Below are 21,626 nucleotides of genomic sequence, written 5' to 3'. Positions count from 1 at the left end.
TGACTTTTGATGTGAATTTTGACATGATATTTATTTCACATGAGCTAATTCTGCTTTCTGAAATCAGCAATAGAAATAATTTGGACATATATCTCTCAGGCCAGAGAAAGAAATCTTCAGCGAGAAGTTCCTGTTTCTGGCAACTACCAAGCCATGAGAATAGTTTCGCAACAAGTTACATCATTTTATCGAAGGAATTATGAAGAGAAGGAAAAACTACCGAAGCAAGTAGATGAAACCAAAAATAAAGTATGTATGCAAAAAGATCAATAATTTGTTCCTGATGAATGGAAATTGTGTGCAGTGTGACATTTCCCTTTTTCTCGTCAACAGTATAAATTTTCTGAACGCTCTGTCTGTCAATTAAGTCGAATTAAATTAGACCTACAAACTCCACAATGTGTGCACACGAATTTCAATACAAATATTCACTCATGATGTCCTTGACAATTTGGTTTATCTGTCTTTACAGAAAGAGTGAGGTGTTTTCCCAAGGACCCATAATGCCTAAATCATTTCTATGATTCCTTATGTTTAGAAAGACCTTTACCATTATTTTCTCTTTTAATTCCGAAGCAATACTGTGAAGTAGAAATTACTTGTTTACTTACGTTGAAACTTCTCCTTGAACAACAGGAAAAGGTTGTTTCTTCACAATTTGTAAATATGTAAATTGTACCTGCAAAATGCAATTGAGAATTCAAGTAATGAGATGGATGATTTCATTAATATCCTCTAACTTCATCGATCTGATCTCACCATGTAGATTTCTGGCTCCATACCTTCTTCACACTCTTCTTCTGGCTTACACACAGTTACACGTCCTCATCTGCACTACCCGTCAAAAACCTATCGACTCTTTACCTCCAGCATGCTTGTGCCTTCCAAAAGCATGATTCGTTTGCCATAATGCCATTGGGACTTTTCACCCATATGGATTTCTGAATCTCCTGAAATCCACTTTTCATTTGATATGACCTCATTGGGTATTTATTGCTTTATGCTGTTCACATCTGTTAACAAACTATTACTTCCGTGTTCTACCTCTTGTTTGCCCAACTATCATAGATTTCCTTGAGGACAGTGATCATTTAGACTTCGTTATTTTTGATAGAACGTTGTTTTCAAAGCATGCTGTCAAGAGAAGTAATTGTTATTATTTTTTCAGTACAAGTAGTACTAGTAGTAGTTCTAGTACTAGTAGTTCTAGTGATAGTAGTACTTGTAGTGGTAGCACTAGCAGTAGAAAAACAGGAACAAGGAAACTCAATGTTTTCTGTTGATTTTGCCAGGAGTTGCAAGTTTACCTAAAATTAAATTTGTTCTAAGGTAATGGTTGGGCTAGAGTACTTTGAGTTTCTCTAGTCTGATTTTATATAAAGTTTCAATTTCCCAGACGCCAAAAGTAGAAATTCAATACGAAAGTATTGTAGTTTCTGTGATCATTCTTCGAAATTATTAAAATGAAAGTGCAGTTAAGCGTACAATAGCATGACAGTTAAATTCTTCTAGCCCCTTCCCTTTAATACTATCAAATAGCTTTCTCCATTGTCAGTTGCTTTCCCACATTTCCATGTATTTCTGCATGCTATTCATCATGGTGGAAGGCACAACGTATAGTAAGGGAGATTTCTGAGATTCTTCCAACCGCAATTTCACCCTGGTAGTCACCATAACTTGAAAAGTAAGTAAGTAACTCTGCCAAAGCAGGTTAAAAAAGAACTTTGGATGATGAGATATTTCTCCACTTAGACGTATGTTGGGGGAATTAGCGATAGAAATTTGGGTCTGGGGTTAGAAAAATCTGACTTCAAATGTGTCCGGAGATTCTGTCTGTGTGATCCTAGGCAAGTCACTTAGTTTTTCTCAGTTTCCTCAGCCACAAAATGGGGATAATACTAGTACATACTTCTCAGGGTTGTTGTGAGAATCAAATGAGATCATTATTGTAAATCTCTTATGTTTATGGCCTTTATTGTTGGCACATATTGGACACTTAGGAAATGCTAGTTTCCCTGCTCCAAAAGCATAAAGACCAATGTCCACTATATATAAATAATACTGCCTCCCACATTTGGATAATCATCTCCTAATATTGCAAAAGAGTTTTCTTAACCTGGCCAATTTCAGTGTACTCAGCTTAGTTAAGAAACTATTATGAATTCCAATCTCATTCTTCTGAAAATGACTTTTCTTTTCAATGTCCATGCTTGAGAAATTTTTCAAGGTGTCAGAAATGAGCACTGGAATGAAATAAGTTCTGTTTCCCAAGTAACGCCCCTATCACTTCTTGTCTTCATTTCTCTCACCTTCTTTCTGAAAGACTTGGATTAAAATATGAACCTTCATAAGCTTTTGGCTTCAGGTTGCAGTCAAGAAACGAGGTGTGAACTGACTCCTGGAAGGTATACCAAGCAAGCAGTAACTTAGAGTCCATCGTTGGCAGCAAGAAGTAGGTCATTTTATGGGCATTCTGGCCAAACTGGCACCATTTCTTGTGTAATTTCCCTGATCGTGTAAGTTTTCAGTATGTAAGAATTTAGTGAAATTACAGTTTCTTCCTTGTTCAAACGTTATTTCATCAACTAGTGAATACTGTCTATGTGAACAACACTGTGATAGATCCTGAGCAGGATAAAAGACTGTGTGTCAGACGTGCACTGTCTCCTTGAAGAATTTTCACTCTCTGTGGAAGTTAACACAAAATAGAGAAACTTCATTTATAACAAACGGTAGAATTTAAACAACTACGAAGTGAGCGATTTTCCAGTAAGCATTTACAAAAGGGAGATATCACTAAAGTTGCACGTTAGAGCAGATGGTAGTAATCCATTCATGTTTTTCCTAATGCAAACATTACTTGATGCAATTTGGTTGAGTTAGCAGCCCTACTGGAAGAACAATTGCTGAATACCTACCTATTGTATATCTATATCTATCTATCTATCTGTCTATTTGTCTGTCTGTCTATCTATCTATCTATCTATCTATCATCTATCTATCTATCTATCATCTATCTATCTATCTATCTATCTATCATGTATCTATCTATCTATCTATCTTTATATCTATCTATCTATATTAACATGTACATTTATATTTATATATTTATTTATATTGATATATTTGTTCCTGTGTGCATGTGTATATGCACACACAAAAATATACATGTACACATACGTTGATACATGCACATATATGTGTGTGTTTTTACAAATATGTGTCTGAAGTTTGTTAAAACTCTGCATCTAAGGGTGACTTTTCCAAGATTTTGTGTTCTGCTTCAGTCATTGCCATCCAGTTGGCTTTCGACAAATGATTTTCTGTCTTTAGGCTTCTGGTTCTTGATTTGTAAAATGATGTACTAACTCATCAGTAGTGTCCATTATTGCTCGAACAATCTATAGTTTTACGTGCGTGAAGTGCACTTCTGTTACCCAATTAGCAATATGAAGGAATATAAATATTTCCCTCACAACGGTGGTGCAAATTTTAGGTGAGATGATGTACTGAAAGTCCTTTCCAAAAACCTTGACATGTCTCAGATAGAATCATCAGTGTGAGACAGAATGTATGGAGAAAAGGAAACCAAATCTACTGAAAGACAGACAGCTTTGTGAGTTCAAAAATGGTGTCCAAATCTTCTGGTTGATGAAGCAGTTTTCAGCCGTATTCTTTCAGCAAATTGATAGAAATGGGAAAGAGGTGAAAGTCCCTCAGTTAACTTTTTCTTTAAATACACTATGCTTCTTGGCCCCTTGGCGTTTCCTTTGAATTTTTAAGGAAATATCCGAATAAGTCATTTTATTTTGAATAACATTATCTTTTCTTTTCCTTATGTTTAGGTTCCTGTTAGGAATGTAAAGGAAAAATATTTGCAGGAGAAAAAGGACATCATACAGTATGAAGTTGCCATGCACAAAGTGGAATTAAAAACAGTAAAAATTAAGAATCAGCAAACCAGAAAGCACCACAGAGAAGAAACTGAAGCTTTGAAAGAGAAGAATGAGGAGCTTCAACAGGAATTACAGTGGAATAGAGAAGCATTAAGAAAAATCCGATTTCAATACAGTGGCCAAGTAAAGGTTCTGAAAGCTGAGAATGCAGCGCTGAACTCTCAATTGGAGAATGCAAAAGAAAACACAGAGAGACTAGAGAGCGAAATTGAATCATACAGGTCTCGTCTGATGTCTGTTATTGACGATTATGAGCAAAGTGAGGCGTCCAAACTAGCCCTTGAACATTCCTTTCAGGAAGCAAGAGATGAGTGGCTTCATGTACAGGACAAGTTAAACAGTGACTTGTCTAGTTTAAGAGAGAACCATGCTTTCCTTTCTGAAGAACTCTCTCAGGCTGAAAGTGGAGCCAAGAGTTTAGAAAATGAACTAGACCATGTTCATGAATCCCTCAGAGAAAAGACATATATTGTAGAAAACACACAGAGAGAACTGAACCATGCTGAAGAGAAGGCAAAGGAACTTGAAGAAACAAATCGAGTGTTAAAGGAAAAACTCAACAGATGTAGTTTGGAAAATGAATCTCTCCAAGAAAGGTTACGGCAAATCCAGAGTGAAAATATGGTGCTTCAGCAAGCGCTTGAAGACACACAGAAGAAAGTCACGATGAAAGAAAAGCAACTGAGTGATGCTCAGGTACAGTTTATTGATCTCTTCAACAAACTTTATACTGATAGTGAAAAACAAGTTCTTCTAGTAGAAGACAGCAAGAAAGTGTTAGTCAGTGAATGTAACCACTTAGGAGAACAAATGTGTAAATATGAAATTGAGAAGGCTGAAAGAGGGTTCGGTCATTAAATGTCATACTTGGATAACGATATAGCTTTTTGAAATGAAAGTCAAAGTAATTTTAATCAAGATAATTTAGGAATTTGAATTCTCAACAGGCTGGTGAGGTTATCAACTTTCATTGGGGAAATGCTGATATGTAAGAATTGAGAATGAGAATCCATAATATGATAAATAGAACAAGTAATGTCATGATTTTTAAGATAATATGAATGCAATAATAATTAAACATACTGTAATAAAAAGTAAGCAATGAAATTAAGTAATGAAAATAATGTGATACATAAAAATAATAACATAAAAACGAAATAAAAATAAAAATAAAAAAATGCTTTTTACCTTAAGAAGACTCAGAGTCCATGACATTTTGGTTTCATAAATATTTGTAGATGAAATCGCTGCCTCATAAATGCAGATAATTTTTTCCATTTTAATAATTTTCCTAATATCCCATTTGAACTCTGAAATGGAATAAATTATTTCAAATGCTGAAGTTGAAGAGAGATCTTACACAAAAATGCTAGGAATTATATAACAGTTGAAAGATAAAATTTCTTGTTTGATTCTGTGGAATATTCCCATTAGACATCTCATTAGCATTTAAACATATTCCACAATATGACTAGTTTCAATTCAGACTCCTCTCAACTACCTTTTGATGCATTAACAACTGGATTATATTTGTAGTGAAATTCCGTAGTCTAGACACTATTTTTCTTTCCAAGTGAGGACAGCAATTCTATTCCGAAAGATCATTTTTCTGCATTAAACGTTAACTTTTTGGGTTATTAATCTTATTTTTTAATTGTGCTTCACTAGTAATATTTTAATATCAGTATTTTTTTATTGTTTTACGAATAATTCTTGCTCGATGTGCAAAATTGCAAGTTCTGGAATCACGGCCGTTTAGTTGTTGAATAAGAATAACTTTACACAGTCTAATACCAGCTCTCATTTTCTGTGATTTTTCATATATACAATGAGTGTCCATTATACCATATATTGTACTGGGCAATAATTCATCTAAAAAAGTTGAAAATTTTATCTTATCCTTCCAAAGCAGAATTTAGTAACCTTATGGGAATTCAGTACATTGTGCCCATTTTACTGTCTCAACTTTACATTGTCTCCTTTTATCCTTATGTTTTCTTCAAAATAGCTTCCCAGACTTTAGTTACAGTTAGTTTCACAAATTCCTTCATCGTGCCTAATTAGAGAAAAAATTTTGATCTCTTTTGATTTTTGGCTTCATTTGGTATTCATAACTTATGCAATAATTTGCGTTGCACTATGATGAAATTAGAGATGAATTTTTGCAGTGTATCAGTCTATACACACATGACTTTGCATCTTGCGTGTATATGTACACATACACATATGAGAATGGATGAATACGTCTGTATGTACAAAACGCTGAACTTGCAACGTGCTGTGTATAGATTAGTGGGAGAACTAGCATATTCTTTCATAGTTTCCTTTTTTTTGTCGATTGACTGAAACCAGGAGTGTAATTCCTATCTGAACAGGAACAGGAATTCTTTGAAGGCTTAGCAAAGACTCTTGAAGATGTGAACAGTGCCTAGTGACCATATTTGTTGTTTTCATTTTGGCTTTGAGCAAAACAAATCATTCATGTCAAACGCTTTTACCAAGCCTGACATGCGTACCGGTACCTACGTTCCTTCTCCCCAGTTAAACAATGAGAGGAAGGAAAATTCAAACGTTTCTTGTAGATGTCCTCCTCTTTCTAAATGTTGGTGCATAGAAATGAGGCAGTTAATTTCTCTGAAAAAAGGAATGGGAAACGATTAATGTGTCTATCAAGTACAAAAAAGTATACATTCCTCCCCCCTCATTCCAGTATTTTCCATGTGAATTTCACCTATAATATTTCAGTCCCTAGATAGCTTTTGAGGGGCTGTAATTATTCTCAAAAAGGAGTCAATGGGGACACCAGGCTGAATGTTCTGATATCTCAGGATTATACTGAGCAAGTGGAAAGTGCGCATTTGATCCATGCTAAATGAAGGTTGAGTAGAATAATCAAAAGAGCTTTCTTGTGTCAGGAGCCAAGTGTCAATCTTTTTCCCTAGAAACGACTAACGTTAGGACCTTGGGTAACTCAACTAACCTCTTTGGAGTTTCGTTTTTCTCATGTGCAACATGCGGGAATTTTGTTAAATACCATCTAAGATATTTATATCTCAAATCTATGAAAATTATGAATATGTTGATGAAATTAAATTGCATGCAGAACTATAATGACTTTTGATTTGAATTTTGAAACTATATTTATTTTATATGAGCTAATATTGCTTTCTGAAATCAGCAATAGAAATAATTTGAACACATATCTATCAGGCCAGAGAAAGACATCTTCAGCGAGAAGTTCCTGTTTCCGGCAACTATCAATCCATGAGAATAGTTTCACAACAAGTTACATCATTTTATCGAAGGAATTATGAAGAGAAGGAAAAACTACTGAAGCAAGTAGACGAAACCAAAAGTAAAGTATGTATGCAAAAAGATCAATAATTTGTTCCTGATGAATGGAAATTGTGTGCAGTGTGACATTTCCCTTTTGCTCGTCAACAGTATAAATTTTCTGAACGCTCTGTCTGTCATTTAAGTTGAATTAAAGTTAGACCTACAACCGCCACAATTTGTGCACATGAATTTCAATACTAATATTCACTCATGATGTCGTTGACAATTTGGTTTATCTGTCCTTACACAAAGAATGAGTGTTTTTCCAAGGACCCATAATGCCTAAATCATTTCTATGATTCTTTATGTTTAGAAAGACCTTTACCATCATTTTCTCATTTAATCCCCAAACAATGCTGTGAAGTAAAAATTATTTGTATACTTCCATTGAAACTTCTCCTTGAATAACAGGAAAAGGTTGTTTCTTCACAATTCCTAAATATGTAAATTGTACCTGCAAAATACAATTGAGAATTAAAGTAATGAGATGGATGATTTCATTAATATCTTCTAACTTCAGCAATCAGATCTCACCATGTGCATTTCTAGCTCCATACCTTCTTCACTTCTTGCTCAGTTACACGTTCTCATCTGCACTCCCCATCAAAAACCTATCTACTCTTCATCTCCAACAGGCTTGTGCATTCCAAACGCACGATATTTTTGCCATAATGCCATTGGGACTTTTCACCCCTAAGGATTTCTGAATCTCCTGAAATCCGCTTTTCATCTGATACCACCTAATTACCTAATACCGAATTGGGTATGTAAGTGAGCATTTATTGCTTTATGGTTTTCACATCTGTTGACAAACTATCACTTCCCTTTTCTAACTGTTTTTTGCCCAACTGTAATAAAGTTTCTTGAGGACAGAACAATGGATACTTCATTCTTTCTCGGTAGAACTTTGCTTTCAAAGCACACTGTCAGTAGAGGCAATTGTTATGATTGTTGTAGTACAAGTAGTACTAGTTGTAGTTCCAGTACTATTAGTTCTAGTGATAGGAGTACTTGTAGTAGTAGTCCTAGTAGTAGGAAAACAGGAACAAGGAAACTAAATGTTTATTTGTTGATTTTGCCAGCAGTTGAAAGTGGTTGGACTAAAATACTTGAAGATGTTCTAGTCTGATTTTTATAAATTTTGAATTCTCCAGACCACAAAGAGCAAAGTAGAAATTGAAAACAAAATTATTTTTCAGTTGCTCGTATTATTCTTAGAAATTTTTAAAATGAAGGTACAGTTAAGCGTACAATTGCATGACAGTCAAATTCTTCTAACCTGTTCCCTTTAATGCTAGCAAATACCTTTCTCCATTGTCAGTTGCTTTCCCACATTTCCAAGTATTTAGGTATAGATTCATCATTGTAGAAGGCACAATCTATAGTAAGAGGTATTTCGGATACTCTTCAAAACAAATTTCACCCTAGTCGTCATCATAAATTGCATAGTAAGTACGTATCTCTTCCAAAGCAGGCAAAAAAAGAACTTTTGATGATGGGATATTTCTCCACTTAGACGTATGTTGGGGGAATTAGGGATAGAAATTTGCGTCTGGGGTTAGAAAGATTTGACTTCAAATGTGTCCACAGATTCTATCTGTGTGATCCTAGGCAAGTCACTTAATTCTTCTCCCTTTCCTTAGCCACAAAATGGGGATTATAATAGCACATACTTCTCAGTGTTGTTGGAAGAATCAAATGAGATAATGATTGTAAATCTCTTAAGGTTATGGCCTTTGTTCTTGGCACGTATTAGATACTTAAGAAATATTAGTTTCCCTGCTCCAAGGACATAAAGATCATTGTCCATTTTATACAAATAATACTACCTCCCAAATTTTGATAAGCATCTCCAAATATTGCAAAAGACTTTTCTTAACCTGGCTAATTTCAGTAGACTTGGCTTAGTTAAAAAACTATTATGAGTTCCAGTCTCATTCTTCTGAAAATTACTTTTCTTTTGAATTTGTATTCTTGAGAAATTTTTCAAGGTGTCAGAAATCAGCACTGGAATGAAATAAGTTTTGTTTCCCAAGTAGCTCCCCTATCACTCCTTGTCTTCCTTTCCCTCACCTTCTTTCTGGAAGACCTGGATTAAAATATTAACCGTCAAAAGCTTTTTGCATCAGGATGCAGTCAAGAAACTAGGTGTGAACTGACTCCTGGAAGTTTCAGCAAGGAAGCAGTAATTTAGAATCCATCTTTGGTAGGAAGAGGTAGGTCAATTAATTGGCATTCTGGCCAAACTGGCACTATGTCTTGTCTAATTTCCCTGATCGCGCAAGTTTTCACTATGGAAGATTTCAGTGAAATTACAGTTTCTCCCTTGTTCAAATGTTATTTCATCAATTAGTGAATAATAATTATGTGAACAACACTGTGATAGACCCTGAGAAGTATACGAAGACTGTGTGTGAGACACGCACTGTCTTCTTGAAGAATTTTCACTCTCCCTGGGAAGTCAATACAAAAGAGAGAAAGTTCATTTGTAGCAAAAAGTAGAATTTAAACAACTACTAAGTGAACGATATTCCTGTAAGTATTTATGAAAGAAGATATCAGTACAGGTGGAAATTAGAGCAGATGGTATTAATCCATTCATGTTTTTATTAATGAGAACATTACTCGATGCAAATTGGTTGAGTTAGCAGCCCTAGTGGAAGAACAATTGCTGAATACCTACGTATTATACATATATATGTATATATATATATATATATATATATGTATATATATTTATACATATGTATGTACATTTATATATTTATTTATATTGATATATCTGTTCCTGTGTGGATGTGTATATGTACACACAAAATTATACATGTACACATATGGAATTACACACACATGTGTGTGTTCATATAATTATATGTCTGAAATCTGGTAAAACTGTCAATCTAAGGGGGACTTTTCCAAGATTTTGTGTTCTGCTTCAGTCCATTGCCATCCACACGACTTTCAGCAAATGGTTTTCTGTCGTTAGGCTTCTGGTTCTTGAATTATAAAATGATGTACTAACTCATCAGTAGTGTCCCCTTTTGCTCTAATAATCTATAGTTTCAAATGCGTGAACTGCACTTCTGTTCCACACTTAGCAATATAAATAAATATAAGTATTTCCCTCATAAAGGTTGTGCAAATTGTAGGTGAGATCATGTATTGAAAGTACTTTCCAGACACCTTGAAATGTCTGAAATAAAATCAGCAGTGTGAGATAAAATGTATGGAGAAAAGGAAATCAAATATACTGAAAGACAGACAGCTTTGTCGGTCCAAAAACGCGTTCCAAATCTTCGATTTATGATGCAGTTTTAAGTCCTGTTCTTTGCGCAAATTAACAGAATGGGAAATAGGTGAAACTCCCTCAGTTAACTTTTCCTCTGAAGACACTATGCTTCTTGGACCTTTGGCGTTTATTTTGAATTTTTATGGAAATATCAGAATTTATAATTTTATTTTGAATAACATTTTTTTCTTTTTCTTATCTTTAGGTTCCTCTTAGGAACGAAAAGGAAAAATACCTGCAGAAAAAAAAGGAAATCATACAGTATGAAGTTGCCATGCACCAAATGGAATTACACACAGTAAAAAGTAAGGATAAGCGCACCAGAAAGCACCACACAGAAGAAACTGAAGCGTTGAAAGAAAAGATTGAAGAGCTTCAACAGAAATTACAATTAAATAAAGAAGCGTTAAGAAAAATCGGATTTCAGTGCCGTCGACGAATAATCGTTCTGAAAGCTCAGAATGCCATGCTGAACTCTAAACTGCAGAATGCAGAACAAAACATTGAGAAACTAGAGGACGATGGGGCATCATACGCGTCCAGGTTGATCAAAATCGTTGGCAAATATGAGTTATCAAAATTAGCCCTTGAGGATTCCTTTGAGGGTAAAAGAGATGAGTGGCTTCATTTAAAGGACAAACTAAACCATGACTTGTGTAGTCTAAGAGAGGATAACGGTGTCCTTTCTGAAAAACTCTCTAAGACTGCAAGTAGAGCCAAGAGTTTAGAAAATGAGCTAGACCATGTCCATGAATCCCTCAGAGAGAAGACATACATTTTAGAAAACACACAGAGAGAACTGGAGCATGCTGAACAGAAGGCAGAGGAACTTGAAGAACCAAATCAAGTGTTAAAGGAAAAGGTCAAGAGATATAGTTTGGAAAATGAATCTCTCCAAGAAAGATTAGGCCAAATCCAGAGTGAAAATATGGTGCTGCAGCAAGAGCTTGAAGACACACAGAAGAAAATCATAATTCAAGAAAAGCAAATGAGTGATGCCCAGGTGCAATTTATTGATCTCTTCAATAAAGTTTATGCTGATATTGATAAACAAGCTCTTATAGTAGAAGAGAGCAATAAAGTATTAGTTAATGTGTGAATGGAACCACTTCAGAGAGCAAACGTGGAAATATGAAAATGAGAAGGCCGCAAGAGGGTTCGCTTTTGAAGTGTTTTGCTTGGATAAGTTTTAGTCGTTTTGAAATGAAATTCAATTTAATTTTTATCAAGATATCTTAGGAATTTGAATATTCGACAGGCTGGTGATGCTATTATCTTTCATTGTACAAATTCTGATATATAAGAATTGAGAGTGAGAATCCATGATATGATAAATAGAACAAGTAATATAATAATTTTTAAGATCAAATGAATATAAAAATGAAAATAACATGTACTGTAATACAATATAAGTAATAAAGCAAACAATCGAAAGCAATTTTAAACATAAAAATAATAATATAAAAGCTAAAAGTATAAAAATAATTTACAAATTCTTCTTTTAGGTAACGACACATTTTGCTTCAAGAAATCATGCAGTCCATGACATTTGGCTTAATAAATATTTGTATAGGAAATCTCTAGTATCCAAATAAAGATAAATTTTTATTTCATTAATTTTTCTATTATTCCATTTGAATACTGAAATATCACAAATTTTTTCAAATGCTGCAATTTAAGAAAAGTCTTCCAACATAATGCTAGGAACAATATTACAGTTGAAGTATAAAATCTCTTTTGAGATAACTGTGCAATATGCCCTTTACGAGTTTCATTAAAATTTAAACATACTCATCTGTCTAACTAGTTTCAATTTAGACACTTTTGAACTAATTTTTGAAACATTAACGATTGGATTCTATTTGTAGTGAAATTCCGTAGTCGAGCCACTACTTTTCTTTGAAATTTAGGACAGTGCTTCTATTCAGAAACATTATGATTCTTCATTAAGCGTTAATTTTTCAGTTACTAATCTTATTTTTTAATTGTACTCCACTATTTTTTCATCTCTTTTTTTATTTTTTTTTTTGTGGTTGGACTAACAAGTCTTGCTCAGTTTCCAAAGTTGCCGGTTCTGGAATCACTCCTTTTAGTTCCTTAATATGAATAATTTATACAGTCTAATAGCAGATCACATTATCTGTGATTTTTCATATATGCAGTGAGGGTCGATTCTACCACGTATTGTCCTGGGTAATGATTTCATCTAAAAAATTTAAAATTTTATCTAGTCATTCCATAATAGAGTACAGTTTACTTGTAGAAATTCAGTGAATTGAGCCAATTTTACTTTCTGAACTTTACATTGTCTTCTCTTAGCCTTATGTTTTCTTCAAAAAATTTGGCGTGACTCTACTAAAATTGACTTTTACAAAGTACTTCATCTTGTCTAATTAGAAAAAAAACATTTGGCTTCTTTTGATTTTTGGCTTCATTTGGTTTTCATAATTTATGTAATAATTCCCCTTGCTCTGTAGTGAAAGAGGAGAAGAATTGTTGCAGTATATCATTCTATACACATACAGTTATGTTTTTCTGTGTGGATATCTACATATACATATATGTGAACGGATGAATACGTCTGTATGTCCAAAACTCTGTACTTCTAACATGCTATGTACACATAGCGTGTAGAACTAGCATATTTTCCATAGTTTCCTGTTTCTTCTCCATTGACTGAAACCAGGAGTGTAACTCTTATCTGAACAGAGAAAGCAACTTCCTTGAAGGCTTAGCAAGACTGTTGAAGATGTGAATAATACCTAGCGCCCATATTTGTTGTTGACATTTTGACTTTGGGCATGTTAAGTGCTTTTACCAAGCCTGACAAGCATATCAGTGCCTATGTTCATTCTCCAGCGTAAACCATGAGAGGAAAGAAAGCAAAACCTTTTCTTGTAGATGTCTTTCTTCTACGGACTGGCACACAGAAATAAGGTAGTCAACTTTTCCGAAAAATGGAATGGGAAACCTTTACATTTTCTACCAAGCATAAGAAAGTGTACGTTCTTCCCTCCTCTTTCCTTTACTTTGCGTGGGAATTTCACGTAAAATGTTTTAGTGCCTAGATAGCTTTGGAGGTGGTGTCATTCTTGTCAATTAAGACGTAATGGGGAAAGCAGGCTGACTGTACTGATTTCTGAGGAGTATTCTGAGGGAGTAGAAAGATCTCATTTGCTCCATGCTAAATGGAAGTTGAGTGATATGATCTAAACAACTTTGCTGTCTCAGGAGCCAAGTTTTAATCTTTTTCTTTCTAAACGTCTACCTTTAGGACCTTGGTTACTCATTTAACCTCTTTGGAGTTTAGTTTTTCTCACCTGCAAAATGAGGTTGTTTCCTTAATCCCTAAGAGATTTCTGTCTTTCAATCTTTGATAATTATGAACATACTGAAGAAATTAAGTTGTATGCAAAATTATACAGACTTTTGATTTGAATTTTAAAATTATATTTATTTTATACGAGCTAATGTTGCTTTATGAAATCTGTAATATTAGTAATTTGGACATATTTCTATCAGGCTAGAGTAAGAAATCTTCAGCGAGAGCCACCTGTTTCCTGCAATTATCAGTCCCTGACAGGAGTTTCACAACAAGTCACATCATTTAAGGAAATTGATTATGAAGATAAGGAAAAACTACAGAAGGAAGTAGATGAAACCAAAAGTCAAGTACGTATGCAAAAAGATCAGTAATTTGTTCTGGAAACAAATGAGTGGAAAGTATATTCAGTGTGACATTTCACATTTTTAAGCAATATATTTAGTTTTAATATTCTCCAATCACTACGACAAAACTTAGATTTTTTTTCCCTCCCCAAGAGCCATACAATTCTATATAGAATCTACATATACATTCCTACTGAGTACATTTTCACTGTAGTCATGCTGTGTAGAGGAACTAAAATAGATGGGAGAAATCATATAACAAACCAAAATATAACACACACACACACACACTCACACACACACAGAAATGATCTGTTAAATTCTGCGATTGAATTCCATAGTTCTTTCCCTGCATGTGGAAAGCATTTTGCCTTAGGGCATCATTGGGAATTTTTTTTTTTCTATGAATATCGAAGTCTACCAGAAAAAGCTCTTGCACACTTTGGTGGTTGCTGTGCACAAAGTTCTCCTGGTGCTGCTCCTCTTGCTCAGCATCAAACCATGTAAATATTTTCAGGCTTCTCTGAAGTCATCTTGCTCATCATTTCTTATAGCGCAATAGTATTCCATTACATTCAGATACCATAATGTCTTCAGCCATTCCTCAATTGATGGGCATCCCCTTGATTTCCAGTTTTTGGCCACTACAAAGAGTGATGCTGTAAATATTTTTGTACATGTGGGGTCCTTTCTCATTTCTATTATCTCTTGGGGATACAGTCATATTGCTGTATATTGCTGGGTGAAGGGGTGTGCACATTTTTGTAGCCCTTTCGGCACAGTTCCAAAGCGCTGTCCAGAATGGGTGGATGAACTCACAGCTCCACAAACAATGAATTAGTGTTCCAACTCTCCCACATCCTCTCCAACATTTATTATTTTCCTGTTCTGTCATGTTTGCCAATCTAATAGGTGTGTTGTGTACCTCAGAGTTGTTTTGATTTGCATCTCTAATCAAAAGTGGTTGAGAGCATTTCTTCTATGATTATAGGTATCTTTAATTTCTTCCTCTGAAAATTGTTTGTTCATATCCTTTTACCATTTATTAATTGGGGAATGACTTGTATTCTGGTACATTTGACTCAGTTCTCTATATACTCTAGAAATGAGGCCTTTGTCCCCAACATTAACTGTCAAAATTCTTTCCCAATGTACTACATCCCTCTGAATCCTGATTGCATTGGGTCTAGTTGTGTAAAAACTTTTCAGTTTAGTGCAATCACAATTATTCACCTTTCCCTTCATAATGCTTACTGTCTTTTCTTTAGTCAAAAACTCTTCCCTTCTCCATAAATCTGATAAATACACTATTCCTTCCTCCTTCACTTTGTCCATGATATCAATCTTTATCCCTAGATCATGTACCCATTCATTCTTGTGCATGGTGTCATGAATTGGTCTATGCTTAGTTTCCACCACATTGTTATCCAGTTTTCCCCTCAATTTTCTCGAACAGTGAGTTCTTATCCCAGAAGGTAGGGGTCCTTGAGTTTATCAACCCGGAGACTGCTATATTCATTGCCTGCTATCTCTTGAGTACCTAGCCCATTCCACTTCTCTACCCTTCTCTTTCTTAGCTACTACCAAGTGGTTTGGGGAATTGCTGCTTTCTCATTTTACCAGTTTTGTCAATTTTCTGAACACTGTGTCTGTAATTTCCGTTGACTTAGAATTATTCCTCCAACTTCCACAATCTGTACACGTAAATTTTAATACTTATATTCACTCTTTCTGTGGTTGACCATTTGGTTTATCTGTCCTTATGCAAAGAGTGAGGTGTTTGTCCCAGGACCAATAATAGCTCAATCATTTCTATCATACTTGATTTTTAGAAACACCTTGACCTTCATTTTCTCATTTAATCCCCCAAACAGCACTGTCAAGTACAAATTCTTTGTTTCTTTCTGTTCAAACTCCTCCTTGAATAACAAGAAAATGTTATTTCTTCACATTTTGTACATATAGAAATTGTACATGGAAAGGATAAATTGGAGTTGAAGTAATTAGATGGATGCTTTCATTAATATTCCCTAACTTAATCAATCTGATCTCACCCTGTGGATTTCCACCTCCATACCTCCATCTTGTTTAGTTACTCTTCTTGTTTAGTTACACTTCCTCATCTGTGCTACCTATTCAAAACCTTTCTACTCTTCACATTCAAGATGTTTTTGAATTACAAAAGTATGATTCTTTTCTCATAATGCTTTTTGGGCTTTTCACCCCTGTTGATTCCTGAATCTCCTCAAATCCACTTTTCATCTGATACCACAAAATCTGGTATTTAATTACAGATAGATTGTCCTATGGTGATCGCATTTCTTATCAAACTATCAATTGCTTTATCTCATTGTTTTTTACCCAATTATAATGGAGTTCCTTGAGGACAGGGAGTATTCATGCTTCCTTATTTTCCATAGAAATTCCTTTTCCCAGGATGTTGGCAGTAGAGTAATTGTTATTATTGTAGTAGCAAAAGTAGTAGTAGTAGTTGTAATAGATTTGGTAGTAGTACTTCTAGTAGAAGTAGTAGTGGTACTGGTAATAATAGTAGTATTACTAGTGGAAAAACAAGAAGGACAAAACTCTATATTCATTTCTTGGCTTTGCCTAGGTTGAAAATGGAGTTAAAATGAAAATTGGCTCAAGGTGATATTTGGACGAAAGCACCTTGAGTTTGTCTATTCTGGTTTTTTATATATTTTCGGTTTCCCAGAGCCTCCAATGGCCACATATAAATTCAGTAAAAAAAAATATTGTTGTTATTATTATTAGAAATTATTAAAATGAAGGGGAGGTTACGCATAGAATACCAACACAATCAAATTCCCCTAACGGGTTTCCATTATTAGGTCAAGTGCCTTTCTCCTTTTTCATTTGCTTTCCCATATTTATATCTAGTTGTGTGTGCTATTCATCATTATGCCTGCCAAAAAGTATAGAAGTGGATATTTCTGACATTCCTCAAACATATTTTCAAATTAGTACCCATCATAAGTGGTAAAGCAAGGGAAATCTAAGCCAAAGTGATCAAAAAGAGAATTTTGTATGATGAGATGTTTCTCAACTTGAAGGGGATTGGCAGCAATTATGGATAAAATCTTGAGCCTGGGCTGAGAAAGATCTGATTACAGATATAGCCTCAGATGCTCTTGGTGTGATCTTAGGCAAGTCACTTAATCTTTTCAGTATTCTCAAACATGAAATGGGGTTGATAATAGCACCTACCTCCCAGGGTTGTTGTGAGAATCAAATGAGATGATAATTGCAAATCACTCAACTTTATGGCCTTTGTTCCTTGCACACGTTAGACACCGACTAAATGCTAGTTTCTCTACACTGAAAACAAAAGACCATTGTCATTTTCATACAAATAACCACTGCCTCCCCAATTTTCATATCTACCTCCTAATTTTTCAAAAGCCTTATTTTGAACTCGTTAATTTCCGTATACTTCCCTTAGCTATGACATTATTACAAGGTCCAATCTCATTCTTAGAAAAACTTCTTTACTCTGGCATTTGACCCTTGAGACATTTTTCTAGGTTTCAGAACGCAGTACGAGAGTGAAACAACTTTTTTTTCCCAATTAACTCCCCTATCCCTCATTGTCTTCATTTCGCTCACATTGTTTGTGGAACACATCGATTGAAATATTACCCTTCCAAACCTTTTAGTTTCAGGCTGCAGTCCAGAAACTAGGTGTGGACTGAGACCTTGAAGGTAAAGTAAGGAAGAAAAAAGTCAGAGTCCCTCTTTGTCAGTACGAATTACCTCATGTAATTGGTATTCAGTGCAAACTAGCACCCATTTCTAATCTAATTTCCCAGATCATCCAAGTTTTCGCTCTGTAAAAATTAGTCAAATTACAATTTCTTCCTTGTTCAAAATTTACCTCATCAACTAGTGAAAATCCATATGTGAATTCCACTATGAGAGGTTCTGAGCAGGTAGCAAAAGCTATGTGTAAGACATGCACTCTCTCCTTGAAGAATTTTCAGTCTCTCTAGCATTCCAATGCCAAATAGAGGAATTTCATGTTTAATACAATGTAGCATATAAACAACTACTAAGTGCATGGTAAACATGTAAGCATTTATGAAAAGGAGAGATCACTATAGGTGGAGGTTAGAGCAGATGGTATTATCCAGTCCTGTTCTCAGTACAAGAAGTTCCCAGAGCAAATTTGCTGAGGTAGCAACTCTAGTGGAAGAAAAATTGCAGAATATCTGAATTTTATATATGCGTACACACATCTATACATCTGCACATATGTATATTAATTATTGATAGCATATATAGGAGGGTGAACTTTCAAAATTTTGCGTCCTGGCTCAGCCTCTTGGCATACAACTTGTTTTTATGAATGTTTTTCTCTCTCAAACCTTGGATTCTTCATTTATAAAAAAATCTGTACTAACTCATGACTTATCCATTTTTGCTCTGCTTATAGTTCTAAATGAGTATAGTGCAGTTGATTATCCTGAAAATATTTAGTGAATTCCTGCTAGGTCCCTATACAATATATCACCAGTAGACACTGAAATAATAAAGAACTAAAATGAGAGGTGATTCTCAATGTAGGCATTAACCCGAATAGCATACTCACTCAATGCTGCAGACAAAAATCTCAAAGAATGTAGTGAAGGCAAGGTTCATTGAAGCAAAATAGTAAGGAAAGCATTGAAGAAAAGTGAGAACTTTGAGTTGCCTTCGAGATTTGGGAAGGGATCAGCAGTACAGGAGAGCAATGGAGTCCAATAGGCTAAGAAAGTGATGGATTAGTAGGATAGGGAGCGATAGGAAAATACGAAAAGCATAGGAGTGTGAGGAGGGGAGCCGTAAAGCAATTAGAATTAAAAGTTGGAAAAATGTGATGAAGTGAGATATAAGAGAAAAGAAGATGGAGAATTTAAGCCTCAATCTGATAGCCCATAGAAGTTCCTGTACATGGCAGTAACATGATCTCAACGATGTTTGATAGTACTTGGCTTAGCATTTTGTAGGAAAGATTGGTGTGCGGGCAAAATTAGAACAGAAAGACTCTGTAGCCCTTTTGTTTTTAATTAAACTGTATGCAACTGATTTAACACCAGTGTGATTGCTTCCTCCTTTGTAAAATGAGAAGGTGGGATTAAATGCTCACCTCCCTCACTCTTTGATCCTCGGCTTGAAGTCATGATCCAGGACCAAAGGGGTCTCCATGAGATAGAAGAGGAAAGAGAAACAGGGTGAAAGGATAATTTATAGGGAAAATAAATTACCAATCACAGAAGAGAAAGAGGATCTATGTTTCAGTGAAGTCAGAGACTAAGAAGAAAAGTTTTTGGATACCAGTATGACTTCTACCTCTTGATAATGCAGTTGTAGTAGACTAGTAAGGAGGGAATAACTGATTTTATGGCAATGAAGAAAGGCACTATATTTTAGGAATAGAGATCTTGCCTCAGACGTAAGCGTAGGTTGAAATCCCAATGTTGACATAAATGGCTTCATGAACCTGGGCCAGTTTTGTATAATTTTGGTGCCCTAAGTTATTCAGTAAAACTCTGAGTGTTGCAGATTCTGAGATGTCGGTTGAGGGCAGGGCCTATTTGTACTGATACGTTATAAACGTTATGACTGGGAATTTCCTATACCAATTAAGTCACAGATAAATAGAAAATAAATAAGGGAAGAGTTACAGATAAATAGATGAATGAAATGGAAATAGGAAATGAAGAAATTGCAGCTGTGGTAATCATTCATTGGAGAAATGAGGAAGCAAAGAGGAGAAATGCGGTATTCACCACAATGAGCAGACTTCTGTCTTCCTTTGCAAGAGAGTAAAGAGCACCTGGCTCATAATCGGGAACAACAGATAACCACTCAAGGAGAAAAAGAAAACGTCAATTTACTCACGTTGCATCTCTCTTATTTCAGTACAAAGAGATTAGCAGAACTGTTTTACACCCTTACTTACAAAGACATACATTGTCATTTCAACATAGGAATGTGTGGAACATGGGTCAGGTGTGCCAACGCAAAGGGGAAGTGGAGCTGAACGGATAATTATCATGGGCTCTAGAGAAATAGGAAAGGCCAATGTTCCTCCAAGGTGTGGTGTGTTGGGAAACTTGGCCCACTTTCTATTCATTCCTATTCATTTCAATCATTTCTAAATTTATGAATATTGTCAGTAAAAGTAATACCTATATTGAATCAAATCAGAACTTTCATTGATTTAAATTTCAAAAGAAAAGAAATAGTTTGTAGTGAAATCACAGGAAAGGTATGTCATGTCAAGGAAGATCAATCATTTTCAAATCTTTCCATATTTGTTTTGGTTTAACAATCTATGCTTAAATTGATATTTACAGTTGGAGCTAGAGTTAATGAAGAGAATCCCTTTGAGAAATGCCAGTTCAATTGTGATATTTTTCATTGTAAAATTTTTTTAAAGCTTCGTATTGAAAGGGAAAAATTCACGAGACTCAATGAGTGGAAGCAATGTCTGGAAGATTCTCTAGAACTACAAATGAAGAGAAATGATGAATTAGAGGAAGATTTAAATCGGTAAGACCCCTTTTGGCAGGCCTTTCAAAGGAAACATTAAGTAAGCAAGGATTTCACTCTTTTGTTAAATACTGAGTACAAATTCATTTTGTATATTAACACTTAAAGAATTCCACCATGGATGATTCTAAGTGAACAAAGGGGTTTTTTTTTTTATTTTCATTTTCTTCACTAACCTACCGCTGACAAATATACCTTGTGTCCTGCATCTCTGAAGCTATAGTAAAATGCTGCATAGCACCTGTACCTTAAAGTATGTTTGGTGGAATGATACTATACAGCATTTGACAGTCGCTTGTTCTGTATACTATTTCTGGACACAAATGCTTCTCTAAGGTAAATTTCTATGTTTTCCGTCCTAATTTATTTCCTTCATTATTTATCTAATTTGTTCAATTGTCATTCAGTCAAAAAGTATTATCAAACATCCATTCTATATAAAATACTGTGCTGGTCCTGGAGTGACAGGGGTCCATGACTAATGTGCAGTCCCTGCTTTGACAGTGAGTGATTGTAGGCTATTCAAAGAGGTAATGTAGGGACCCAAATAAGCTGTGCAAATGAGAATGTATTAAGTGCTTTAGAATGGTCGAAATGAAATGCAGTCAGAGACTGAAGGAGTAAAAGGCATCTTCTAATTTTGTGGGATCAGCCAAACTAAGTTAAGTATATGACTTTTGAGCTAGACCCCACAGCATTTCTTGACCTGGGATATAAGGCTCTTCACGATGTGCCAGCAGCGTGCCTTTTCTCTCTTCAATTATATTATTCTGTCTTCTATACTTTACACTCCTGTTCAACTGGACTATTCTCTGTGCTTC

General features: G+C 34.9%; 1 protein-coding gene across 1 annotated transcript in view; it reads left to right on the top strand.

Annotated features, from left to right (window-relative positions):
• LOC140522499 (uncharacterized) overlaps positions 1–20,849 on the top strand; it is a 58,016-nt gene extending 37,167 nt beyond the window's left edge. The window contains exons 17-22 of the mRNA XM_072637921.1: positions 100–249; positions 3,846–4,652; positions 7,167–7,316; positions 10,787–11,584; positions 14,104–14,253; positions 20,693–20,849. Coding sequence (XP_072494022.1) covers positions 100–249; positions 3,846–4,652; positions 7,167–7,316; positions 10,787–11,584; positions 14,104–14,253; positions 20,693–20,809 — 2,172 coding nt within the window. The 3' untranslated portion in view covers positions 20,810–20,849. The remainder of the gene's footprint in view (positions 1–99; positions 250–3,845; positions 4,653–7,166; positions 7,317–10,786; positions 11,585–14,103; positions 14,254–20,692) is intronic.
• Positions 20,850–21,626: the final 777 nt, after the last annotated feature.

The sequence above is a fragment of the Notamacropus eugenii genome, chromosome 2 (assembly GCF_028372415.1).
Source record: "Notamacropus eugenii isolate mMacEug1 chromosome 2, mMacEug1.pri_v2, whole genome shotgun sequence".
Taxonomy (NCBI): domain Eukaryota; kingdom Metazoa; phylum Chordata; class Mammalia; order Diprotodontia; family Macropodidae; genus Notamacropus; species Notamacropus eugenii.
The sequence above is the reverse complement of the archived record's forward strand: the minus strand, read 5'-3'. Positions and strand labels throughout refer to the sequence as shown.